Source organism: Eutrigla gurnardus (assembly GCF_963514095.1).
Source record: "Eutrigla gurnardus genome assembly, chromosome: 2".
Classification (NCBI taxonomy): domain Eukaryota; kingdom Metazoa; phylum Chordata; class Actinopteri; order Perciformes; family Triglidae; genus Eutrigla; species Eutrigla gurnardus.
In genome coordinates, this window is record NC_139916.1 from 32,628,404 (window position 1) to 32,649,210 (window position 20,807).

Below are 20,807 nucleotides of genomic sequence, written 5' to 3' on the forward strand. Positions count from 1 at the left end.
TTTTTTTCAGGCCCGGTGGTACCCACCGAAAAAACCCTAAACAGACGAGACGCGTGGGATGGTGTATTGGTGCAGTTGGATTAAGTCAGGTGGCACAGCAAGCAGTCTGCAATTCTACAATTATTATATTTGCATTCAACATTTTTGTTCAACCAGAGTGTATTCAAGGTTTTCAAGGATTCAAGGAGAGAGTGACTTATTAAGGTGCCGGTTGATGGAAATGATCCAAAATTAGGGGCCGGAAAAATATGGCTGGAAAATGAGGAGCATCACATTAATAGCTACAGATACTACAACGACATATGAGTGCATTGTCTTATTTTATCAAGTAAAATATAAGTTATAGGTTTACTCAACAGCCTAATAGTTCATAGAAATTCAGGTAGAAATAGGTTAACTCAAGAGTTCCACAGCTTATCAAAAAACAATCCTTATTTTATTAACATAGGCTGAGGGCGCGATCAGTAGCGTGCCTCGGCACGATTGCCCCAGGGGGGTCCCCCGCGGCTTGCATTCACACTGCTCCAGCCCAAACGGGCTTTGGCCCGTTAGCCGGTTGTACATACGTCATTACGTCCTAATACTACACACGCATGGCTTGATGTTGTTTTTAAGGAGCGCCGTCTCTGCATATATTTCTCGACAACACTCGACCTGCATCAGCGAATGCGCGCACAAGCGGATCTGTGCGAGGATTTGAGGATTTTGGACGGAGACACACAGCGGCATTTTTGTGCAACAGCTTATCAAAATACAGTGTCAACTTTCCGTGTTTTCAAAGTAGAAAGCGACATCGTGGTAGTTTAACGAGGCAGAGCGGCATCAGAACAACATCAAGCGCGTAAAGTACATGAAGAAGAACGTAGCGGGAGCGCACTGCGAGTATTGTTGTGGCCGCGCGTCTTGCGGAGCAAGTCTACTGTGCCTTGCGGAGGCGCTCCTAATGTAAATGATTATTGATTTATGAATGAATTGATAGGTGGCTTATTTTTGGCATATTGATTTTTTTTTTTTTGGCCTGGCGGCAGGTCTGTACAATGGTAGGGGAAACACTGGAGGAACATCCAGCCGTAAACTTCTACCCAGAGAACAAAACTACTCCACCATAGAGAAAGAATGTCTAGCAATCAAATGGGCCTTAGAAGAGTTAAAATACTATCTGTTGGGGTGGCACTTCCCCCTTGTCACAGACCACGCCGCTCTTGTCTGAAAGTCAAGAAAAAAAAAAGAGGCCAATGCCAGGGTCACCCACTAGTTTCTATCCTTTCAGCCCTATACCTTCTCCGTCGTCCACAGGTCTGGAGCCGCACACGGAAACACAGACGCCATGTCTAGGAGAGACGCCCTGGGGGGCTGGACCTCCCCTCCCTCCCGGTCGGAGCTGAGGGGGAGGGTGTGTGACAGCCGGCCACGGAGGAGCACGAAACCACCATTATGTGCCATTTCTGGTATTTACACTCCGGGCCCCTAGAGGGGCCACATGGGACACAGCAGGCTAGCCCTACAATCAAGCCTATGCCCAAATATGGAGTTCCTGTGACATCACTGCAATCAGCCAGATGGAAAACACCTGAACCTTGTTGGAGAAACTCTGCGCCAGCCAATCACCACCCAGATTACACAGTACAAACAGGGAAGTGAAACACACACACAGAAGAGAAAGCAAATGGTGGAGTTGGTCGAGAAAGTAGGAGTTGAAGCTAAACTGTCCTGAACGTCTGAGATCCCTCTTCGTGTACCACCCTTGCCTGCCTGACCAAAGCCTGGTAAGGATCCTAAAATATATAGACAATCTCAGAACAATAATGCTGTTGAACACTGACTACAAAATGTTAACCCTTATATATGCCAATAGATTAAAAAAAACATTTGAACAAAATCATAAGTGATTCCCAATCTGGATTTATTGTTTAAACTCGAGCGACAAATTTACGTTGGCGCTCTGACGCAAAGCCAATCAGCGTTGAGATCCTCTTTGTGTCGTCACTCGTCACTGAATCTGTAATGGAGGCAAACACAATGTAGTGGTCTGTGGTCTCCCCGAGCTCTACGATAGTATCTAAAGTGTCATACAGACTGAAACCACTCTGAACCAACTGAACCAAACTATGGAGTACAAACTCAGAGACTGTACGTGGTCCAAACAACAAGGTCGCTGCCGTATTTATGCCGAGGCGACATTATGTTTAGTGTTTGTCCCCAAATCAAAGCGGAAGCTCAGAAGGGGACAGAGCCTTTTTGGTAGCTGCTCCAAAAATTTGCCTTTGCACATTAGACAGGCCCCTTTGCTGCCCATTTTTATAAATTACCTTAAAACCCACCTGGACTCCTTGGCTTTTAACACAACTTGAGACTTTTGTCTTGTTTATTGTCTTTATTGTATCATTTTTATTGAATTACATCTTGTATTATTTTGTCATGTTTTATATTTTTTATTGTTAATGTACAGCATTTTTAGCTGTTGTTTTTATTTATAAAGTGTTTTATAAATAAACTTGAGTTGAGTTTAGAGAACAGCTATGGTGTTAGTATAGCCTAGCTCTGAGCGAGCCGAACGCCATTGCCATTTGCGTATTGTCTTAACAGACAGACTTAAAGGGATAGTTCGGAATTTTGGACATAAGACCTATTTTCCAAGTCAGCCGGTGTGTTCGAGACGTCTGGAGACGTTTTCAAGAAATTTAATTCAGTTCTTCTAGTTGCCGAGTTCGCTTATGCTATGGCTAGCGCAAGTCAATGTTTCTAGTTAGACAGGCATTAAAAGCACTCATACCGAATCCACAGTGCACCCGAGGCAAATCAATTAAAACACTAGACTGTTGATGTACATATCTGTGTTGATAGAATAATATTTGAAACAAAACTAACCTCGCATTGCATGAATCATCCATTTTTTGAGGGACTAGTTTCTCAGCAGCAGCGGAATTTTACTTTGCTCCGTCGGACTCAAAACTCTAAGACGCGCCGCCCGAAATACTGCCCGTAAATAGACAATCGAACCGGGCCGAACTTTCGGCACTTATACCCCCAAGGCTGTCTGAAAAGCCCTTGGAGCTCACTCAAACACAGAGAACTGTAAACCCTCGGACGCGTTGCGGGGGATTCCCTCCTGGCACCACCAGTCTCCGTTTATGCGGTCCCAGTTCTCAGCTCCAGCGGGGGCTATCTCGGTCTCCACAGACGCTCGTTCACGTTCTGCCCTTTGAGCATCCCTCTCGCTCAATTCTTCCTCTGTGAATTCAGGCTCGTACTGGTTGGGTTTGGGTGGAAAAAAACTCCTCATCAGAGTCTTCAAAAGTTTCAGTATATCCTCCAAAAGTGGCCATTTATGTGAGATTGATAAAACTAGAACTGCAGGCTACTCTGCGTCTGTAGCAATGACAGCAGGTAAACAAACTATTATAGAACCGGTAACTTATAAGTGCTAGGTGATATCAGTCCGCCGCTGCCATATAGCCTACTAGGAAGTATGACACGCTGCTGCTGCTGCTGAGACATAAATCCTTAAAAATTCAAGGTTGGTTTTATTTCAAACATTCTATCAACACATATGTACATCGATAGTCTGCCGTTACAATTGATTTGCCTCGGGTGCACTGTGGAGTGGGCAAGACTGTTTTTAATGCCTGTCTAACTAGAACCCTTGACTTGTGCAAGCCATAGCACAAGCGAACTCGGCAACTAGAAGAACTGAATGAAATAAGCACGTCAATAAAGTGAGTATTGGCAAAATCGGTAGTCGGCAGCTGTTGAATGTAACTAATAAAGTAACTTGTAATCTAACTTAGTTACTTTTAAAATCAAGTAGTCAGTAACTTAACTAAGTTACTTTGTAAAGGAGTAGTCAGTAGTCTGATTACTTTTTCAAAGTAACTGTGGCAACACTGGTGAGTGTGGGTTCTCTCTGGGTTCTCCGGCTTTCTCCCACAGTCCAAAGACATGCAGGACGGGGATAGGTTAAGTGGTGACTCTAAATTGGTAAAAAAAAAAGGTGTGAATGTGTCTGTGAATGGTTGTCTGTCTCTACATGTCGGCCCTGCAATATACTGGCGTCCTGTCCAGGTGTACCCCGCCTTCGCCCACTGACAGCTGGGATCGCCCCCCCGCGACCCTAAATACAGAATTAGCGGTAGACGATGGATGGAGATTCACCGATGCCCCTCGGGATGAAGTTATAAACTCGGACAGGACACCGTTTAGTTTCCCGGTTTGTCTTGGACTTCCACAACATGTACAAAGCAGTAAAAGTGTTTATTTCAGCCATTTCTGATCAGGAGAGATGGCATCCACCCCACTTTGGATGGAGCCGCTCTCCTATCTAGAAACATTGCGGATCTCATTGGTAGTCCTAAAACATGACAAACCAGTGTTGAGACCAGGAAGCAGAGTTGCAGTCTTACACACTTTTCTGCACCTCCATTAGAGCAGTCACCCACCCAAAACCACATAAGAACGGTGTCTGTCCCCCGACCAACCAAATTAATTCGATCCAACAGAAGAGGGATTTCACATGAAAACCTAATAAAAATTAGCACTTCCGATGTAGTAAAACAAAATAAGAGAATTACTCTTAAACATTAGATCTCTCTCATCTAAAGCAGTATTAGTCAATGATTTAAAATCAGATAATCATATTGATTTATTCTGCCTGACTGAAACCTGGCTGCGTGATGAAGACTGTTTGCTTAAACGAAGCTAGTCCTCCCAGCCATATTAATACTCCTATATCTCGAGGTAGCAGACGTGGAGGGGGAGTTGCAGCCATTTTTGATTCAAGATGGCAATCAATCCGAAACCCAAACTAAATTATAACTCATTCGAGAGCCTGATTCTCAGCCTTTCGCACCCAAATTGGAAAACAATGCAGCCATTTTTGTTTGTTATTGTGTATCGTGCTCCTGGTCCATGCTCTGAATTCTCTGAGTTGCTATCAAGTTTAGTCCTTAAATCAGATAAAGTTATTATTGTGGGGGATTTTAATGTCGTTGTGGATGTTGTAAATGACAGCCTTAGTGTAGCATTTACTTCATTAATAGATTATATTGGCTTGTGTCAGAGTGTACATAAACCAACTCACTGTCATAGCCACACTCTCGACCTCATCTTATCTTATGGCGTTGAAATCGAAAAGGAAGGATCTCCTCTAGGAAAAAGCTACTACTCTCGGTGTCTATCGGATAGAGCAGTAGCTAAGTTTAAGGAAGTAATTCCGCCAGTCTTGAGTTCACTTCCATGTCTTGAAATGGAGGACTTCTATGTTAATCTTAGTCCCTCCCAGATCGATTCTCTTATAGATGAATCTGGAAGCCTACTGTGAACGACTCTCAACTCTGTTGCTCCGCTAAAACAGAAAACTATAAAGCATAGGAAGTTAGCTCCCTGGTATAACTCGCAAACTCGTAAATTAAAACAAAAATTGCGTAAACTTGAAACCATCTGGCTCTCCACCAAACTGGAAGAATCCCGCCTAGTCTGGCAAGACTGTCTTAAAACATACAAGAAGGCTCTCCGTAATGCCAGAGCGGCCTACTACTCATCTTTAATAGAGGAAAATAAAAACAAGCCTAGATTTCTTTTCAGTACTGTAGCCAGGCTGACAAAGAGTCACAGCTCTACTGAGCCATGCATTCCTGGAGATCTTAGTAGTAACGACTTACTAGATTCTAGCAATCCGAGACAAAATAACTTGCATCTTGCCTTCAATTGGAACCGCGTTACCCTCAAACTCAGGAGTCTTAGAAATAGCATTAAGACCTAATATATATTTAGACTGCTTTTCTCCAATCAACCTAAACCAACTAACGTCAATGATCTTTTCTTCTAAACCTTCAACCTGTCTCCTAGACCCGATACCAACCAGGCTACTGAAAGAAGTCTTACTCTTAGTTAGTGCGTCGCTATTAGATATGATCAATGTGTATTTATTAACAGGCTATGTGCCACAGTCATTTAAAGTAGCTGTAATTAAACCTCTTCTTAAAAAGCCTACTCTAGAGTAGATCCAGGGGTTTTATCAAACTACAGACCAATATCAAATTTTCCTTTTCTCTCTAAGATCCTTGAGAAAGTAGTCGCCAATCAGCTGTGTGACTTTCTCAACAATAACAGTCTACTTGAGGACTTTCAGTCAGGATTTAGAGTACATCATAGTACAGAGACAGCTCTGGTGAAAATTACAAATGACCTTCTTATTGCTTCTGACAAAGGACTGGTTTCTGTACTTGTTCTGCTAGATCTTAGTGCTGCGTTTGACACCATTAACCATGAGATTGTAATATGTAGAGTGGAAAAATTAATTGGCATCAAAGGAACCGCATTAAGCTGGTTTAAGTCCTATTTATCCAATCGATCTCAGTTTGTGCATGTCAATGAAAAATCCTCCAGGCACACTGAAGTTAAATACAGTGTTCCTCAAGGTTCTGTGCTCGGACCAATTATTTCCACCCTTTATATGCTTCCTTTAGGCAACATTTTTAGAGGACACTCTGTAAACTTCCATTGTAATGCTGATGATACACAATTATATCTATTGATCAAGCCTGAAGAAACCAATCAGCTAGTTAAACTCCAGGCATGTGTTGATGGCATAAAATCCTGGATGACCTGCAATTTCCTGATGTTAAACTCTGATAAAACAGAAGTTATTGTACTTGGGCCTAAACTCCTCCGAAGCTCGCCGTCTAAAGATATAGCGACTATTGATGGGATTGCCATCGCCTCAAATAATACTGTAAGAAACATTGGAGTTATCTTTGATCAGGACCTGTCCTTTTACTCGCATATTAAACAAACTACAAGGACAGCCTACTTTCACCTGCGTAACATTACTAAAATTAAATGCAGAATGCTGTCTCAAAAAGATGCAGAAAAACTCGTCCATGCATTTGTTACCTCAAGGCTGGACTATTGTAATTCTTTATTATCAGGCTGTTCTAATAAATCTCTTAAATCTCTCCAGCTGGTCCAGAATGCTGCAGCACGTGTTCTGACTAAAACTAGAAGAAGGGATCACAGTTCTCCTGTATTAGCTTCTCTGCACTGGCTCCCAGTAAAATCCAGAATAGAATTTAAAATCCTTCTCCTCACTTACAAGGCTCTTGATGGTCAGGCACCATCATATCTTAAAGAGCTCATTAAACCCTACTGTCCTGCTAGAGCACTATGCTCTAGGAATAAAGGGTTACTTGTAGTTCCTAAAGTCTCCAAAATTAGGACAGGGGCCAGAGCTTTCAGCCATCAAGCTCCTCTTCTGTGGAACCGTCTTCCAGTTCTGGTTCAGGAGGCAGACAATGTTCCCACATTTAAGAGTAGGCTTAAAACCTTTCTCTTTGACACTGCTTATAGTTAGGGCTGGCTCAGGTTTGCCCTGAGCCAGCTCATAGTTAAGCTGCTATAGGCCTAGACTGCTAGGGGACTTATTTATAGTGAAACACTGAGTCTCTCTCTCTCTCTCTCTCTCTGTGAGTCCCTGTGCTTTCTCGCCTAGCAGGTCTCCCTGGACCGTGGTGGAACCTGATCCGGACTGCACCGATGCTGTGGTCTTGTTTGACTCTTACCGCCAGTATTTTTAATTAAAGTAATTGACTAAAATTGGCATCTCTACTGTTACTAACTTGACTACTCTCGGGATCACTCCTGGGAGTCTGGCTATGCTTTCTGGTCCAGCAGAGTCCACTGTGGTCCTGACTGATGCAGACTGCTAACTGATCTGACGCTGGAAACACCACATTGTAGCTCCACCTGCTGCTGTGTGACTGCTCAACTACTGCTGCTTTTTGGTCTACGGCAATGTGGTTGGGATGGATCCATCTCGGCGTGGCTGTGCCTGCTGCCATGGACTACTACTGTTGATCAACTATTGCTTCTGTTAATGCCACCACTACTGTTAATGCTACTACTACTATACTACCAACACCAAATGCAGTTGGAACCCAAGGGCCTGGGCTGCACGAGATTTATGCCTAAAAGCCTATTAAGGCAGTTTTTTCTCGCCACTGTCACTGTAACGCTTTTCCCTGGGTGATGTTGGGACTTTGAAATTGTGTTGACTCAATGAAATTTTGAGCGTATTCTAGTCCTGCTCAATGTGTTAAGTGTCCTGAGATGACTTCTGTTGGGATTTGACACTATAAATAAAATTGAATTGAATTGAATAGAAAATGATATTGTGTAGCGCTAATAAAAAAAAAAACTGCCTGACTTGATATTGCCATGATTTGATTTTGTTGAGACGACTTATATTACGGCCATCTGGAGATATTTTACTCAAGACTGCATAGTTTTATTTGATGGACCCTAAAGTGTACACATTGACTGGAAGGGAACAGGCGATAAGAAAGCTCTGATTACACTCCGGTACAGTTGGTGGCGGTATGCGTCTTAACACGTTGGTTTGCGATCCGTCATAAATCAAAGAAGGAAAGGAAGCAGCTCTGAAATCAATTGTGTCAGTGAAATGAATCAATGTTTTGAAAAAGGGTTCAACTATAGGACTTTAGCATCTCTCATTGGCCTACTACGATATGTTGTGTGTTTATTTTTAGTGGGAAACATCTATAATTAGATGGGCCGAAGTTACATTGGCCCATACAAAATGGAAATCCTTGTGTCGCTACTCCACAGATGTCTTCTGTCCTTAGACCATTTAAAGAATGTAATTAAAATAAGTAGCCATCATCATCAACACGTCATCTAAGTCCACCAACCTCCAGGGTGAAGGACAGCACCACATCAGACTTGGACAGCGTGTTCTCGTCCTCCTGGCCCATGTCCATGATGGAGGTGTTGTGGCCTCTCTTCAGCTTCTGCAGCTTGAACTCTCCGCCCTTGGACACCGGCATGCTCTCCAGGTTGGCCATCAGCAGGTTGACGGAGGATCGCAGCTCCTCAATGTACATGGCCTCCATCTCTCTGGACGCAAACCTGGGAAACCTTCCACCATGCTGACCAGAGCAAGAAGGCAGACAGTTCATGAGTGAGCGTCCACAGAGAGGCTGGAGGCTCAGTTTACTGAGTGAAGATATTGTTATGATGTGAAACTAGATGACCTTAGTCCTGCATCGGCAGCGAGTGGTTCAATGTCAGGGGCTAAAGCTATGAATTTGTCAAGGAAAAATTCACAGTCCCTTGACCTCCTGCCTCCAGATATGTGAATGCAAATGTTTCTATTGATGTTTTTCCATCGATATACCAATTTTATGATAATCCCATGTAGTGTTTTGTGTCATAAATGTTTTTCGCCTGTTAGTGTATTTGTATATTTTTTGTAATTACATAAATTTGGTCTTCATGTCTCTTGAACTCATTACCACCCAACCTCAGAAATATCACTTCACTCCCACTATTCAAATCCACACTCAAAACCCACCTGTTTAAAACTGCTTATTCTCTGTGATTTAAATTGCACTGCCTCATTTTAACTGTTGAATCTTAACTGTCCACATTTTAACTGCCTAATTTTAACTTATTGATTTTTGTATTTTATTGGTTTTACTTTTATTTACTGTAAGGTGTCCTTGAGTGCTTAGAAAGGTGCCTATAAATCCAATGTATTAGTAATTATTAGTATTATGTGGGATTATGTTAGTCTCCATAGTAACACCAAATCACAACCTGACTCCTTCAAAGTTGGAGGGATTTTAAAAATATTTTTATAATTTCTCGAATAGTAAAAACGAGATAAATTTAGCACAGAATCTGTCATAATTAGTAACAACCCAAACCTGTGAGACATAGAAGTATATGGTGATGGACATCCCCATACTCTATCATATTGGTCTAAGCCCACTAAGCTCCATATCATATCAGTCCTCAGGTCCCCAGCGTTCACATGAAGTACACCACTGTTACATGACATCTCCTGTTAATCCTGCTCTCTCTTAAGATCCACTGCCCCCCATAAAAGAAGACAAAAATGGGTCCGTGTGCTTCTCTAAGGGTCAACCTGAATATTGATTAAGGTAATATTCAATAATCAGTGATCTATTATATTCAAAGTCCATCCATCCTGGTCCCTTACCCGAGCTATCTGGTCTGCCATTTGCAGTCGTCCATCCAGCTCTCTTCTGATCTGGGCCGCCTGCTCATCAGGGTTGTCCAGCTGGAGAAACACAGACACAGTGCATGTCAAAACCTGCACCACCACAATATAACAGTAATGCAAAATTAAAATTGCAAGTGAAAACGGATATCAAGCAGTTCAGAGCTAAACCAGATGGAGGTAAAGTCACTACCAAGTCACTTGAATTGGAGGATAAAAACCTTAAACCAGCAAACTCTTCCAAACATGACCTTGTTGAGATTGATTCTGAACGACAAAGAACGAAGAACAGGAAACTCGTCATCGTCCATCATGCAGCTGCTTCTAATTTCAGCTACAGAGAAATATTTGAATCCATTGTAGTTCTACCAGAAAATGTTATGTAAGATTTCACTATAAATGTTTTCAATAGCTCATAATTGTAATAGTCAATATTTTTTGCAATACTTACATACTAAATATAGGCAAACAACCGACTTCTCATTTCAGTCCAGCCCATTACTTTAAAACTAACTTTGACAGGCTACTTGAAAACTCCTCATTTCCATGGCAGTCACAGCTTCAAGCTACACCGCTTCCACGCTCCCTCTAGTGTCACTTTATCTAATGTCAATATGCTCGTTACATGCAGAGTGACTTCTCAAAATAAACTTAACAGGAAGTTAGGTTTATGCTACAAAACCACTTAGCGAGGTTTAGAAAAAGAGTGTTGTGTATATATATATATATACTATACTAGTAATATATGTAACAGTAGCTGTTCTGCGTTGTGTCTATGTAGTGAGGCACACACAGGAGTTGAGTCGTGGAGGATTTATTTGCCTTTTTTTGATAGAAACAAAAAGAAAAGGGCGTCACACACAGTCCACAGTACACAGGATTTCTCTCCACAGCTCCGAGCGTCAGTGCTCACTCATGAATTCAATTATTTATGCTTACATGTGGAAATAATAATAATAACAGATAAAATAATAATAAAGGTAAATAAAGCATAAAATAGTCTCAAAGAAATTAATTAAATAAAAAACAGTATATCAAATATATACATCAGCAAATAACAAAAATATATATTAAGAAAAAGGGTCTTTAATATGTGCAGCAATTTACCTCATTTTTCACACTCACATCAACTCATTTTAAATTTTTTCTACAATAAACTATGCCAAAAAAACTCATAACAGACATACCTTTTTTTGATAGAAACAAAAAGAAAAGGGCGTCACACACAGTCAACAGTACACAGGATTTCTCTCCACTACAGAATAAAGAAAGAAATAATGCACTCATATTAATGACACAGCGGCACACAAGATGTCCACACAGACACGCAGCAGAGTTTTTGCCCCGTGCGCAAACTCACGAGACCAAGAAACCCCGTAATAACTACCGCTAGCATTAAGCTAATTCACACACTATTTAACATATAAAAGTCCGGTTTTTACAACAATTTAACAAACAGAAAGTTCGGGAATTTAACCCGCATGCTTAACAGCACGTCACAAGGCAGTGTGCATTCTTATAAAATACTTTAAGAGCGACAACCAAAACGTTTATAAAAAAATAAAGGGAGAGAGACATAAACATGACTTACCAGCTCCGAGCGTCAGTGCTCACTGAAGCTGGTCACACAGGTGCGACGCCAAATCACCCCAGGGAAACAAAAAGGTATGGAACGGAAAATAATAGAGTGGAACCTATTTACAATAAAAGACACTTTTGGGGAAGTTCACAACAGAAAATGATGTGAATAAATGACCAAAAATAAAATAAAATAAAATAAAATTTAGCTCGGCTACATACTCCCCTCTGAACTTCACCAAAATACTTCAAGACTTAGCAGAGTACTCCGATACATTCACGTTATGCAACTTATTAGTTACTCAAATCACTGAGAAAATGGCCGAGGAGGGCTGCGCAACCCTCCTGGGTACACTTGCAAAAAGAGGTGCCTTTTACACCACCTTACACATTACTTTACAAAGGCAATAAAAAAATATACCTTTCACAAGACAAGGAGTACCTAATATTTATCACTGCTACTGTAATACATGTTCAACCCAAACATTGGATTAAACAACTATCTTATGGTACTTGATGATTTACAGAGGTTTGTAACTCAAACAGATATTTTCGTCTGGGTCATGTTCTGAATTAGCCTATCTACAGGTTTCACCAGCCTACCCACCCTCGTTCTTATATGGGAGACAACACTGATCGCTGTGCTTGGGGGGTCGTCGCCATGGCCTGTCCCATTAACCACACTTGACACACTCCTTGGCCTCTGGCTGGCACTTTCATCCAGATCAGGGTCTTCAAGCTCCTCATCAGCATCCAGACATTCTGATGGCGAGTTGGCAGAAGCACTGTCCAGAACCCAACTGGCTGTTCGGTCTTCTATGACATCTCCCGTAACCACATCCGAAACCCGACTTTGTGTCTCATCATGGCTCGACTCAGATGACTCAGTGAATGATGATTCAACATCCTCTTCATTCTCCAACTCAAGCGGAAGAAAGTTGGCACACAAGAAGCGGTTGGGTTGGACAACCTTTTCATGACCACTGCAAGTGTTCCTTAGCCGGTAGGTATGACACCTTGGGTCTCTTGAGACAACCACATACGGGACAGACTCCCATTTGTCCGACAACTTCTTGCGTCTCCTTTCACATTTGTTTGACAAGAGTACTTGGTCTCCCTCAGCGATGTCATGACCTTTGGTCCTTTGGTTGTACAGCTCAGTCTGATGACGCTGACTGGTGACAGCATTGGCCTGGGCAGATGATAATGCCTCTTTTAGCTCCTCGCTCAGTTTGAGGACATATTTATCATAGTCAGCAATGTCACAGTCCCTCTCCACATTGTGGAACATTACGTCAACTGGGAGTCTGGGGATTCTCCCGTACATTAGATAAAATGGGGCATAGCCCGTCGACTCATGGGCGGTGCAGTTTTTGCTTGGCTCTTGGAGGGAGAGCTCTGATCATGCTTCCCAATGTCCGGTTGAAGCGTTCAACCACACCGTTTCCCATGGGATGATAAGCCGTTGTCCTCGACTTCTTTACACCAGAGATCAGCAGCAATTCTCGGATCAACTGGCTCTCAAAGTTGGCTCCTCTGTGAATTCTCTCTTGAAAGCCGTAGACACAAAAGTATCGATCCCAGAGTTGACGAGCAACCTGCTTTGCTGACTGATCATGACATGGAAAGGCGTGAGCCATTTTTGTGAAGTGGTCAGTGACGACCAGGACATCCACAGTATGTCCATTTGGGATTTCAGCTGACCAAAAGTCAATGCAGACCATCTCGAGAGGGCTTGTTGTTTTGATGCTCTCGAGAGGCGCTCTCCCTTCGGGTTTGGGTGTCTTGCTCACCACACAGCGCTTGCACGACTTGACATATTCACGGACATCTCGTTCCATGTCAATCCAGAAGAACCTCTGCCTCGCCAGGTATAGAGTCCTATGCTGTCCCTGATGCCCAGCCTCGTCATGGACACCCTGCAGAGCCTGCTTGGCCAGTGATGCTGCCACAACATACTGGTACCGCCTTCTCCCAGTTAGTGAATCTTTGCTCACTCTATATAGGATGCCATCCAACATCTTGAGCTTTTCCCACTGCTTTAGAGTCTTCTGGACTTTGAGAGGCTCTCTAACTCTTTCTCTCCTCGATGGTCTCCTGCCACGCGCCACATAGTGGATGACTCTTGCCAGTATAGTGTCTTCCTGTTGCTTGTCTTGAAGCTCTTTAAGGGAGAAGACGGGTAAGGCACTTTCTCCAGGTGGAACAATCTTATGTACATCATTTGCTAGCCAGGAGATCACTCTCCCTTTGGGTCCCTCACCCCACTCAATCTGACCATCCAGGACTGCCGTCACTTCTTCACTGCTCATTGAACTGCATGCCACTTCAGATCCACCCAGTCTTACCTCTTGGCAGTTGGTGCTCAGCCGAAACACATCCTGTATCCTGTCATCCCGGATCTGTTGCACTTCTTCGAGCAGAGCCTCATATGGCTCTGCTATAAGTCTCTCGCTGACCCGTGGCTTGATGAAGGGTTGCCTGCTCAAGGCATCTGCAACGATGTTCTTACTGCCTGGGATATATTGGATACTGAAGTCGTATGGAGCCAACTTCGACACGACACTTGTTCACAAGCATCCAACTTTGGCTTTGTGAGGATGTAGGTTAGCGGGTTATTATCAGTCCAAACAGTGAAGGAGTGTCCCTTCAGCCAATGGCTGAATTTGTCACACACTGACCACTTGAGAGCGAGGAACTCCAAACGATGGGCTGGATACTTGGTTTGTGGGCGACTGAGGGCTTTGCTTGCGAAGGCGATGGGACGTGCTTTGCTCCCTCCTTCAGGGACTTGAGAGAGGACAGCGCCCAATCCATCCAATGAAGCGTCGGTTGAGAGGATGAAAAAGAAAAGACTTAATCTTTTTTGCTGAAGGTGTGACTCCATCCTCCATCATCAAGTCCGCTTCACTCATGTCTGTGATGACTTGTATCTTTTCAGAATCAGTGGAAACCCCATTCTCATCAATGATGTGGCCCAAGAACTTGACGCTTCGCCGGAGGAAATGACACTTCTTCGGAGCCAATTTAAGCCCATGTCCTTTCAACCGCTTAAAGACAATTTCGAGTCTTTTGAGGGCTTCCTCTTCATTTGGGGCAAAGACCAAAACATCGTCGAGGTAGCACAACAGGGTCAAGAAGTTTTGGTCTCCGAAGACACTCATCATGAGGCGCATGAAACTCGCCGGGCTGTTGCACAGGCCTTGGGGTAGTCGGTTGAACTCATGGAGGCCTACTGGTGTAGTGAAGGGAGTAAACTTCTTGTCCTGTTCATGCATGGGGACATTGTAGAACCCCGATGTCAAGTCCATGGCGCTGAATATGGCATTTCCCCCTAGCGCAGCCAAACAGTCAGCCTGGTGAGGTACTGGATGGGCATCCTTCACGGTGCGTGCATTAAGCCACCGGTAGTCCACACAGATGCGTAGTTCCCCATTCTTTTTCCAAACAAGTACTAATGGCGAGGCCCACTCACTTGATGACTTGCGTATGATGTTCTTCTCCTCCATCTCAGAGAGGACCTCTCTTAGTTTCTGGTATTGGCTTGGTGGGACACGGCGGTATGCTAGTCGGAAGGGGCGCTCATCAGTCAGATGGATCCTGTGGACAAAGTCTTTGGCTAGGCCACAGTCCAGCTTGTCCTTGGAGAACACATCGTCATCCCTCTGTATGAGTTCCACAAGTTGACTCTTCCAATAAGGGGACACTTCACATGAGTGGATGTCTATGTCGTCCAACCCAAGACCAGCGAGCTTATCCTGAAGGGTGGGAGTTACAGAGGTGTCAGGGACATGGTCAATGTCTACTCTTACGCTTTGACCTTTTGCTTTTAGCTCTGTGTTGGCGACGTAGTCCACTCCAAGCTCGAAGTCTTCAAGTGCCACACTGGTGAAACATCAGCTAACTTCATGTTCCTCCTCAGTGTTACAGGCTTGTCACTTGGGTTCACGACCTTCACAGGAACCCACCTGTCTCCGCTCGTTGATGCCACAGTTCTCCCTACCATGATGCTCTTCCGGTTTGAGTGGGATTTTGCCGGTTCCACCAATATGGTACTTCCCTCTGAGATAGGAGCCTTTCCAAGGAAGCTTTCCCCACACTATGTGCTCCTGTTTCGGTATCAGTGTCACAGCATTAGTAAGCTTCACAGTTCCAATGACGTCTGGGATAATATCACCTTTCCATCTTGTTATGCCCGAGAGCATGCTCAAGAACTGTTCGATGCCTGGTTCACCAGTAGAGTCAGCTTTACTCATCACGCGCCAGTAGCTGGGATCTTGCTTGAATTGGCGTAGCAAGTGTTTCAGCAAATTTCTGCCTACTATCATTTGGTCACGCTGGCCTGGCACGACTAATGTGGGAACGATTGCTTCTTGTCCGTAGATTTTCAACTTTAACTGGTGAATGCACTTGGGCCGCACATGCACACCACCACAACCCACCAGAAAAATGTCTTTGGTGGACTGGGCACCCTCTGACAGCAAAACTGCCTTGTGGAGCTCCTCTTCTGCTTCTTCACTCATCGTACAAGCTAGTGAACCAGTGTCTAGCATGGCATGCAGTGCAACTTGGTCATTCACCAGCACATCAGTGTAGAATAGATCATCTGCCTTCTCAAGCTTGTGTATATTCTGGAGAATCATGACACTACCATTCGGTGCAGTCTTGCAGCTCTCCTCATATATTGCATGTAGGTCTTCTTCAATTTTGAGGGTCTGACATGACGCACTCACACTTTGCCCTCCACAGTGTGAGCGACTCAGTTTCCCTGGTTGGGTGTGTGGTTCTCTGCTTGGGTTTGGCATGGAGCGGCCCGTGGGCAATCTCTCCTTGCGTGGCCAGGTTCCAGGCACCCAAAGCACCTCTTCTCTTTCATGCAGTGTTCACGTGTGATGTGAGTTTTGTCACCACATACACCACAAGAAGTGGGGCGTGTCCACTGGGTCAGCTGTTGGACCGGGGAGGCTGCTCTGGCCAGAACGCCTTCTAGCATGCTTAGTACTCGTTCTAAAGCCCCTGCTTCTGAAGTGGTGACTGCACTCACCTTTGTCTGTGTAGGAGGTTCTTGAACACCCGCTCTCATTGCAGTCAGCTCCTCAACTACAGTTTGACAGGTAGTGGCAGCTGCTGTCACCATTTTGAACTTCTCTGCTCTAATGGCCCTCTTCCTTGCCTGATGCTCCCTCTGGTGCTCATCGATGGCTTCTTGCACCTCCACGGCTGACCATTTGCTGATAGGCTTACACCGGAACACACTGGAGAGTTCGGGGTTGGGGCAGTTCCTGATGAACATCATAGCAATTTGCGCTGACATGTTCTCCATCTTCTCTCCGCTTTTCCGCAGATGCTGGTCAGCGTGCTCGGCTGCTGTTTTGAGCCAAACCCAGTGATCCACTGGGTTCTCATTTGCGTCAGGCTGTGTAGAATAGAAATCAGCCATCGGTAAGCCGGACATGGGAGAGTCACTGAAGTATCTTCTGAGTATGTTGTATACCACTTCAGGGTGTGTGTTGATATCAGCACTACTCTTCAGCCCCACTTTAACGATACTCTTAGCTTGTCCCAAAAGATGACTGAGGATTTCATCCGCCTGCTCTGTAGTCGGACAATTCTTTTTATGCAGGTAAGTGTCCATCATATCTATCCACTCTTGTACGGTGTATTTGTCTGAGCCATCTCCCCTATACATCACTGGTTCCTTGACAGCTGCCTTTACCATGATGTTTAGTCGAGAGAAATCAACTGGGGAGGGCATGGGCTCGAGCGGGGGTGGAGTCATGGGGTGTGGGCAACTCAGTGTGGGGGAAGGTGTTTGGTTGACTAATATGCGGCTAACAACGGTGTCACCAATGTGGGTTCCCAGCTCCCCTAAAAGGTCACGCAATTGTGCCAGGGTGTCATTATTAGCAGCGGTGGGAGTGGAAAACATTTGCCTTGCTACAGGGGTACCATCAGGGCTGCTAAAGCCTGGCTGCCTAGCTTGCTCTGCATTCCCTGATTGCATCCACCGTCTACCCCTCCCAAATGGTGTAAAATCCATTATATTTCAAACACAATGAATATAACAGTGGAAATATGACGTTAAAATAAAATTTAACTATACAGAGACACGTGGTATAGAGACACTGTACGTGAGGAAACGTAATGATAAATTGTGGAAAAACACAGCCACAATAAAACAAAATCACTTTTTATCAAAGGTCTCAACGATCAACGGATCCTTTCTGCTTGCTGTACGATACGCTTACTTGCTCACAGCATAACCTCTGCGATCTGCAGCAGCTGATCTGAAGACTCCGGGTCACGGCACCATTTGTAACAGTAGCTGTTCTGCGTTGTGTCTATGTAGTGAGGCACAAACAGGAGTTGAGTCGTGGAGGATTTATTTGCCTTTTTTTGATAGAAACAAAAAGAAAAGGGCGTCACACACAGTCCACAGTACACAGGATTTCTCTCCACAGCTCCGAGCGTCAGTGCTCACTCATGAATTCAATTATTTATGCTTACATGTGGAAATAATAATAATAACAGATAAAATAATAATAAAGGTAAATAAAGCATAAAATAGTCTCAAAGAAATTAATTAAATAAAAAACAGTATATCAAATATATACATCAGCAAATAACAAAAATATATATTAAGAAAAAGGGTCTTTAATATGTGCAGCAATTTACCTCATTTTTCACACTCACATCAACTCATTTTATATTTTTTCTACAATAAACTATGCCAAAAAAACTCATAACAGACATACCTTTTTTTGATAGAAACAAAAAGAAAAGGGCGTCACACACAGTCCACAGTACACAGGATTTCTCTCCACTACAGAATAAAGAAAGAAATAATGCACTCATATTAATGACACAGCGGCACACAAGATGTCCACACAGACACGCAGCAGAGTTTTTGCCCCATGCGCAAACTCACGAGACCAGGAAACCCCGTAATAACTGCCGCTAGCATTAAGCTAATTCACACACTATTTAACATATAAAAGTCCGGTTTTTACAACAATTTAACAAACAGAAAGTTCGGGAATTTAACCGGCATGCTTAACAGCACGTCACAAGGCAGTGTGCATTCTTAAAAAATACTTTAAGAGCGACAACCAAAACGTTTATAAAAAAATAAAGGGAGAGAGACATAAACATGACTTACCAGCTCCGAGCGTCAGTGCTCACTGAAGCTGGTCACACAGGTGCGACGCCAAATCACCCCCCAGGGAAACAAAAAGGTATGGAACGGAAAATAATAGAGTGGAACCTATTTACAATAAGAGACACTTTTGGGGAAGTTCACAACAGACAATGATGTGAATAAATGACCAAAAATAAAATAAAATAAAATAAAATTTACCTCGGCTACATATATACTATATTAGGGGTGACCCCGTATAGTCGACGATTCAACGATTCCATCTAAGGAGCCTGATTCGACTGCCAAATTCATAGATGGATCGTCGGCAAAACACAGGATCATTCCATTCGAGCTATAGGCCGTGCTAAACATCTGATTTCACATACATTATATTGCCTGCCAAAAGTATTCACTTACCAATCCAAATTATTTAAACAGGTGTTCCAATCACTTCCATGGCCACAGGTGTATAAAAGCAAGCACCTGGGCATGCAGACTGTTTCTAAAAACATTTGTGAAAGGAATGGAAGAAACCCATTCTTTTCACAAATGTTTGTTTAGGAGCTCAGTGAATTCCATCCAGGCCATACATCAGCAAGTGCAATGCAAAGCATTGGATGCAGTGGTGTAAGGCACGCCGCCACTGGACAATCTGATGGACAAGTCTGGGTGTGGCGGTTGCCAGGATAACGGGACTTGTCTGACCGCATTGTGCCACGTGTAAAGTTTGGTGGAGGGGGGATTATGGTGTGGGGTTGTTTTTCAGGAGCTATGCTTGGTCCCTTAGTTCCACTGAAAGGAACTCTGAATGCTTCAGCATACCAAGAGATGTTGGACAATTCCATGCTCCCAACTTTGTGGGAACAGTTTGGGGATGGCCCCTTCCTATTCCAACATGACTGTGCACCAGTGCACAAAGCAATGTCCATAAAGACATGAGGAGAGAGTTTGGTGTGGATGAACTTCACTGGCCTGCACAGAGTCCTGACCTCAACCCGATAGAACACCTTTGGGATGAATTAGAGTGGAGACTGAGAGCCAGGCCTTCCCGTCCAACATCAGTGTGTGACCTCACAAATACACTTCTGGAAGAATGGTCAAAAAGTCCCATAAACACACTCCTAAACCTTGTGGAAAGCCTTCCAGAAGAGTTGAAGCTGTTATAGCTGCAAAGGGTGGACCAACGTCATATTAAACCCTAGGGTGAGCGAATACTTTAGTGCAATATAGTGTGTGTGTGTGTGTGTATATGTAAATAATTCCATAGAGTATTTAATTTTGTGTATAATTGTAATTTATATGACATATACATGAGTTTTTTTGTCCTTGTCTTTGTACAGACAGGAGGGGTTTACTGTTGATTTCCCATCATTTGTGTTTATCAGATGGGTGTGTTGATGTCACATAGAAAAATCTGATATTGATTGCTGATTTTTCTTCTTTATCCTACTGGCTGGCTGCTCGCCATAAATCACAGTAAGGGATGCCTTCTGGGAGATATGCTTGCTACCGATACAGAACAGAGAGCAGGAAGTCTTCAGCTCATTCCCTCTGGGCTGCACATCAAAAGTCCCTCTGCAGCTTTATGATTAGGAGGTGGCTGTAGCATGCCAAAGACTACTCTATGCTCGCTGTAGTGTCCCCAAAACTATGTGTCTGAACTATATCGTTAACTGTTAACTATTGGTAAGTAACTGTGATTTAGAAGAGAACATTTGTTAAGTATGTGTTTCACTGTATTTTAGTGTTAGCTTCTGTTAAAACTATTTGAGATTGTTTTTATGTTTGAGAAAATGTTGAAGAAGCTGCTACTTAAATGTTTAACAAGCTAGCATAATTAGACTCTCTTGTAGGCTGCCTGACTTCAATTTATTTCTGAGACCTATCTATCTGCCGTATCCTTTGACAAGGATGTTAATCTCGGCTAACTACACCAACTTGACAATTATTTACTGCACAGAATCTATGAATTTAACAGTATTAATAATAATAAGTCATAATAAACTAATAGTATAATATATATATGGGTCATTCTAGAATTGCAGATACATT

The 20,807-nt window shown here is 43.4% G+C and overlaps 1 protein-coding gene across 3 annotated transcripts in view; it reads right to left on the reverse strand.

Annotated features, from left to right (window-relative positions):
• The window catches only part of cadpsa (Ca2+-dependent activator protein for secretion a), a gene marked incomplete at its 5' end in the record, with an annotated part of 352,388 nt that overhangs the window by 216,281 nt on the left and 115,300 nt on the right, over positions 1–20,807 (reverse strand). For all 3 annotated transcript variants that reach the window (XM_084025306.1, XM_084025305.1, XM_084025304.1), the window contains 2 exons: positions 8,706–8,942; positions 10,019–10,099. In XM_084025306.1, coding sequence (XP_083881432.1) covers positions 8,706–8,942; positions 10,019–10,099 — 318 coding nt within the window. The remainder of the gene's footprint in view (positions 1–8,705; positions 8,943–10,018; positions 10,100–20,807) is intronic.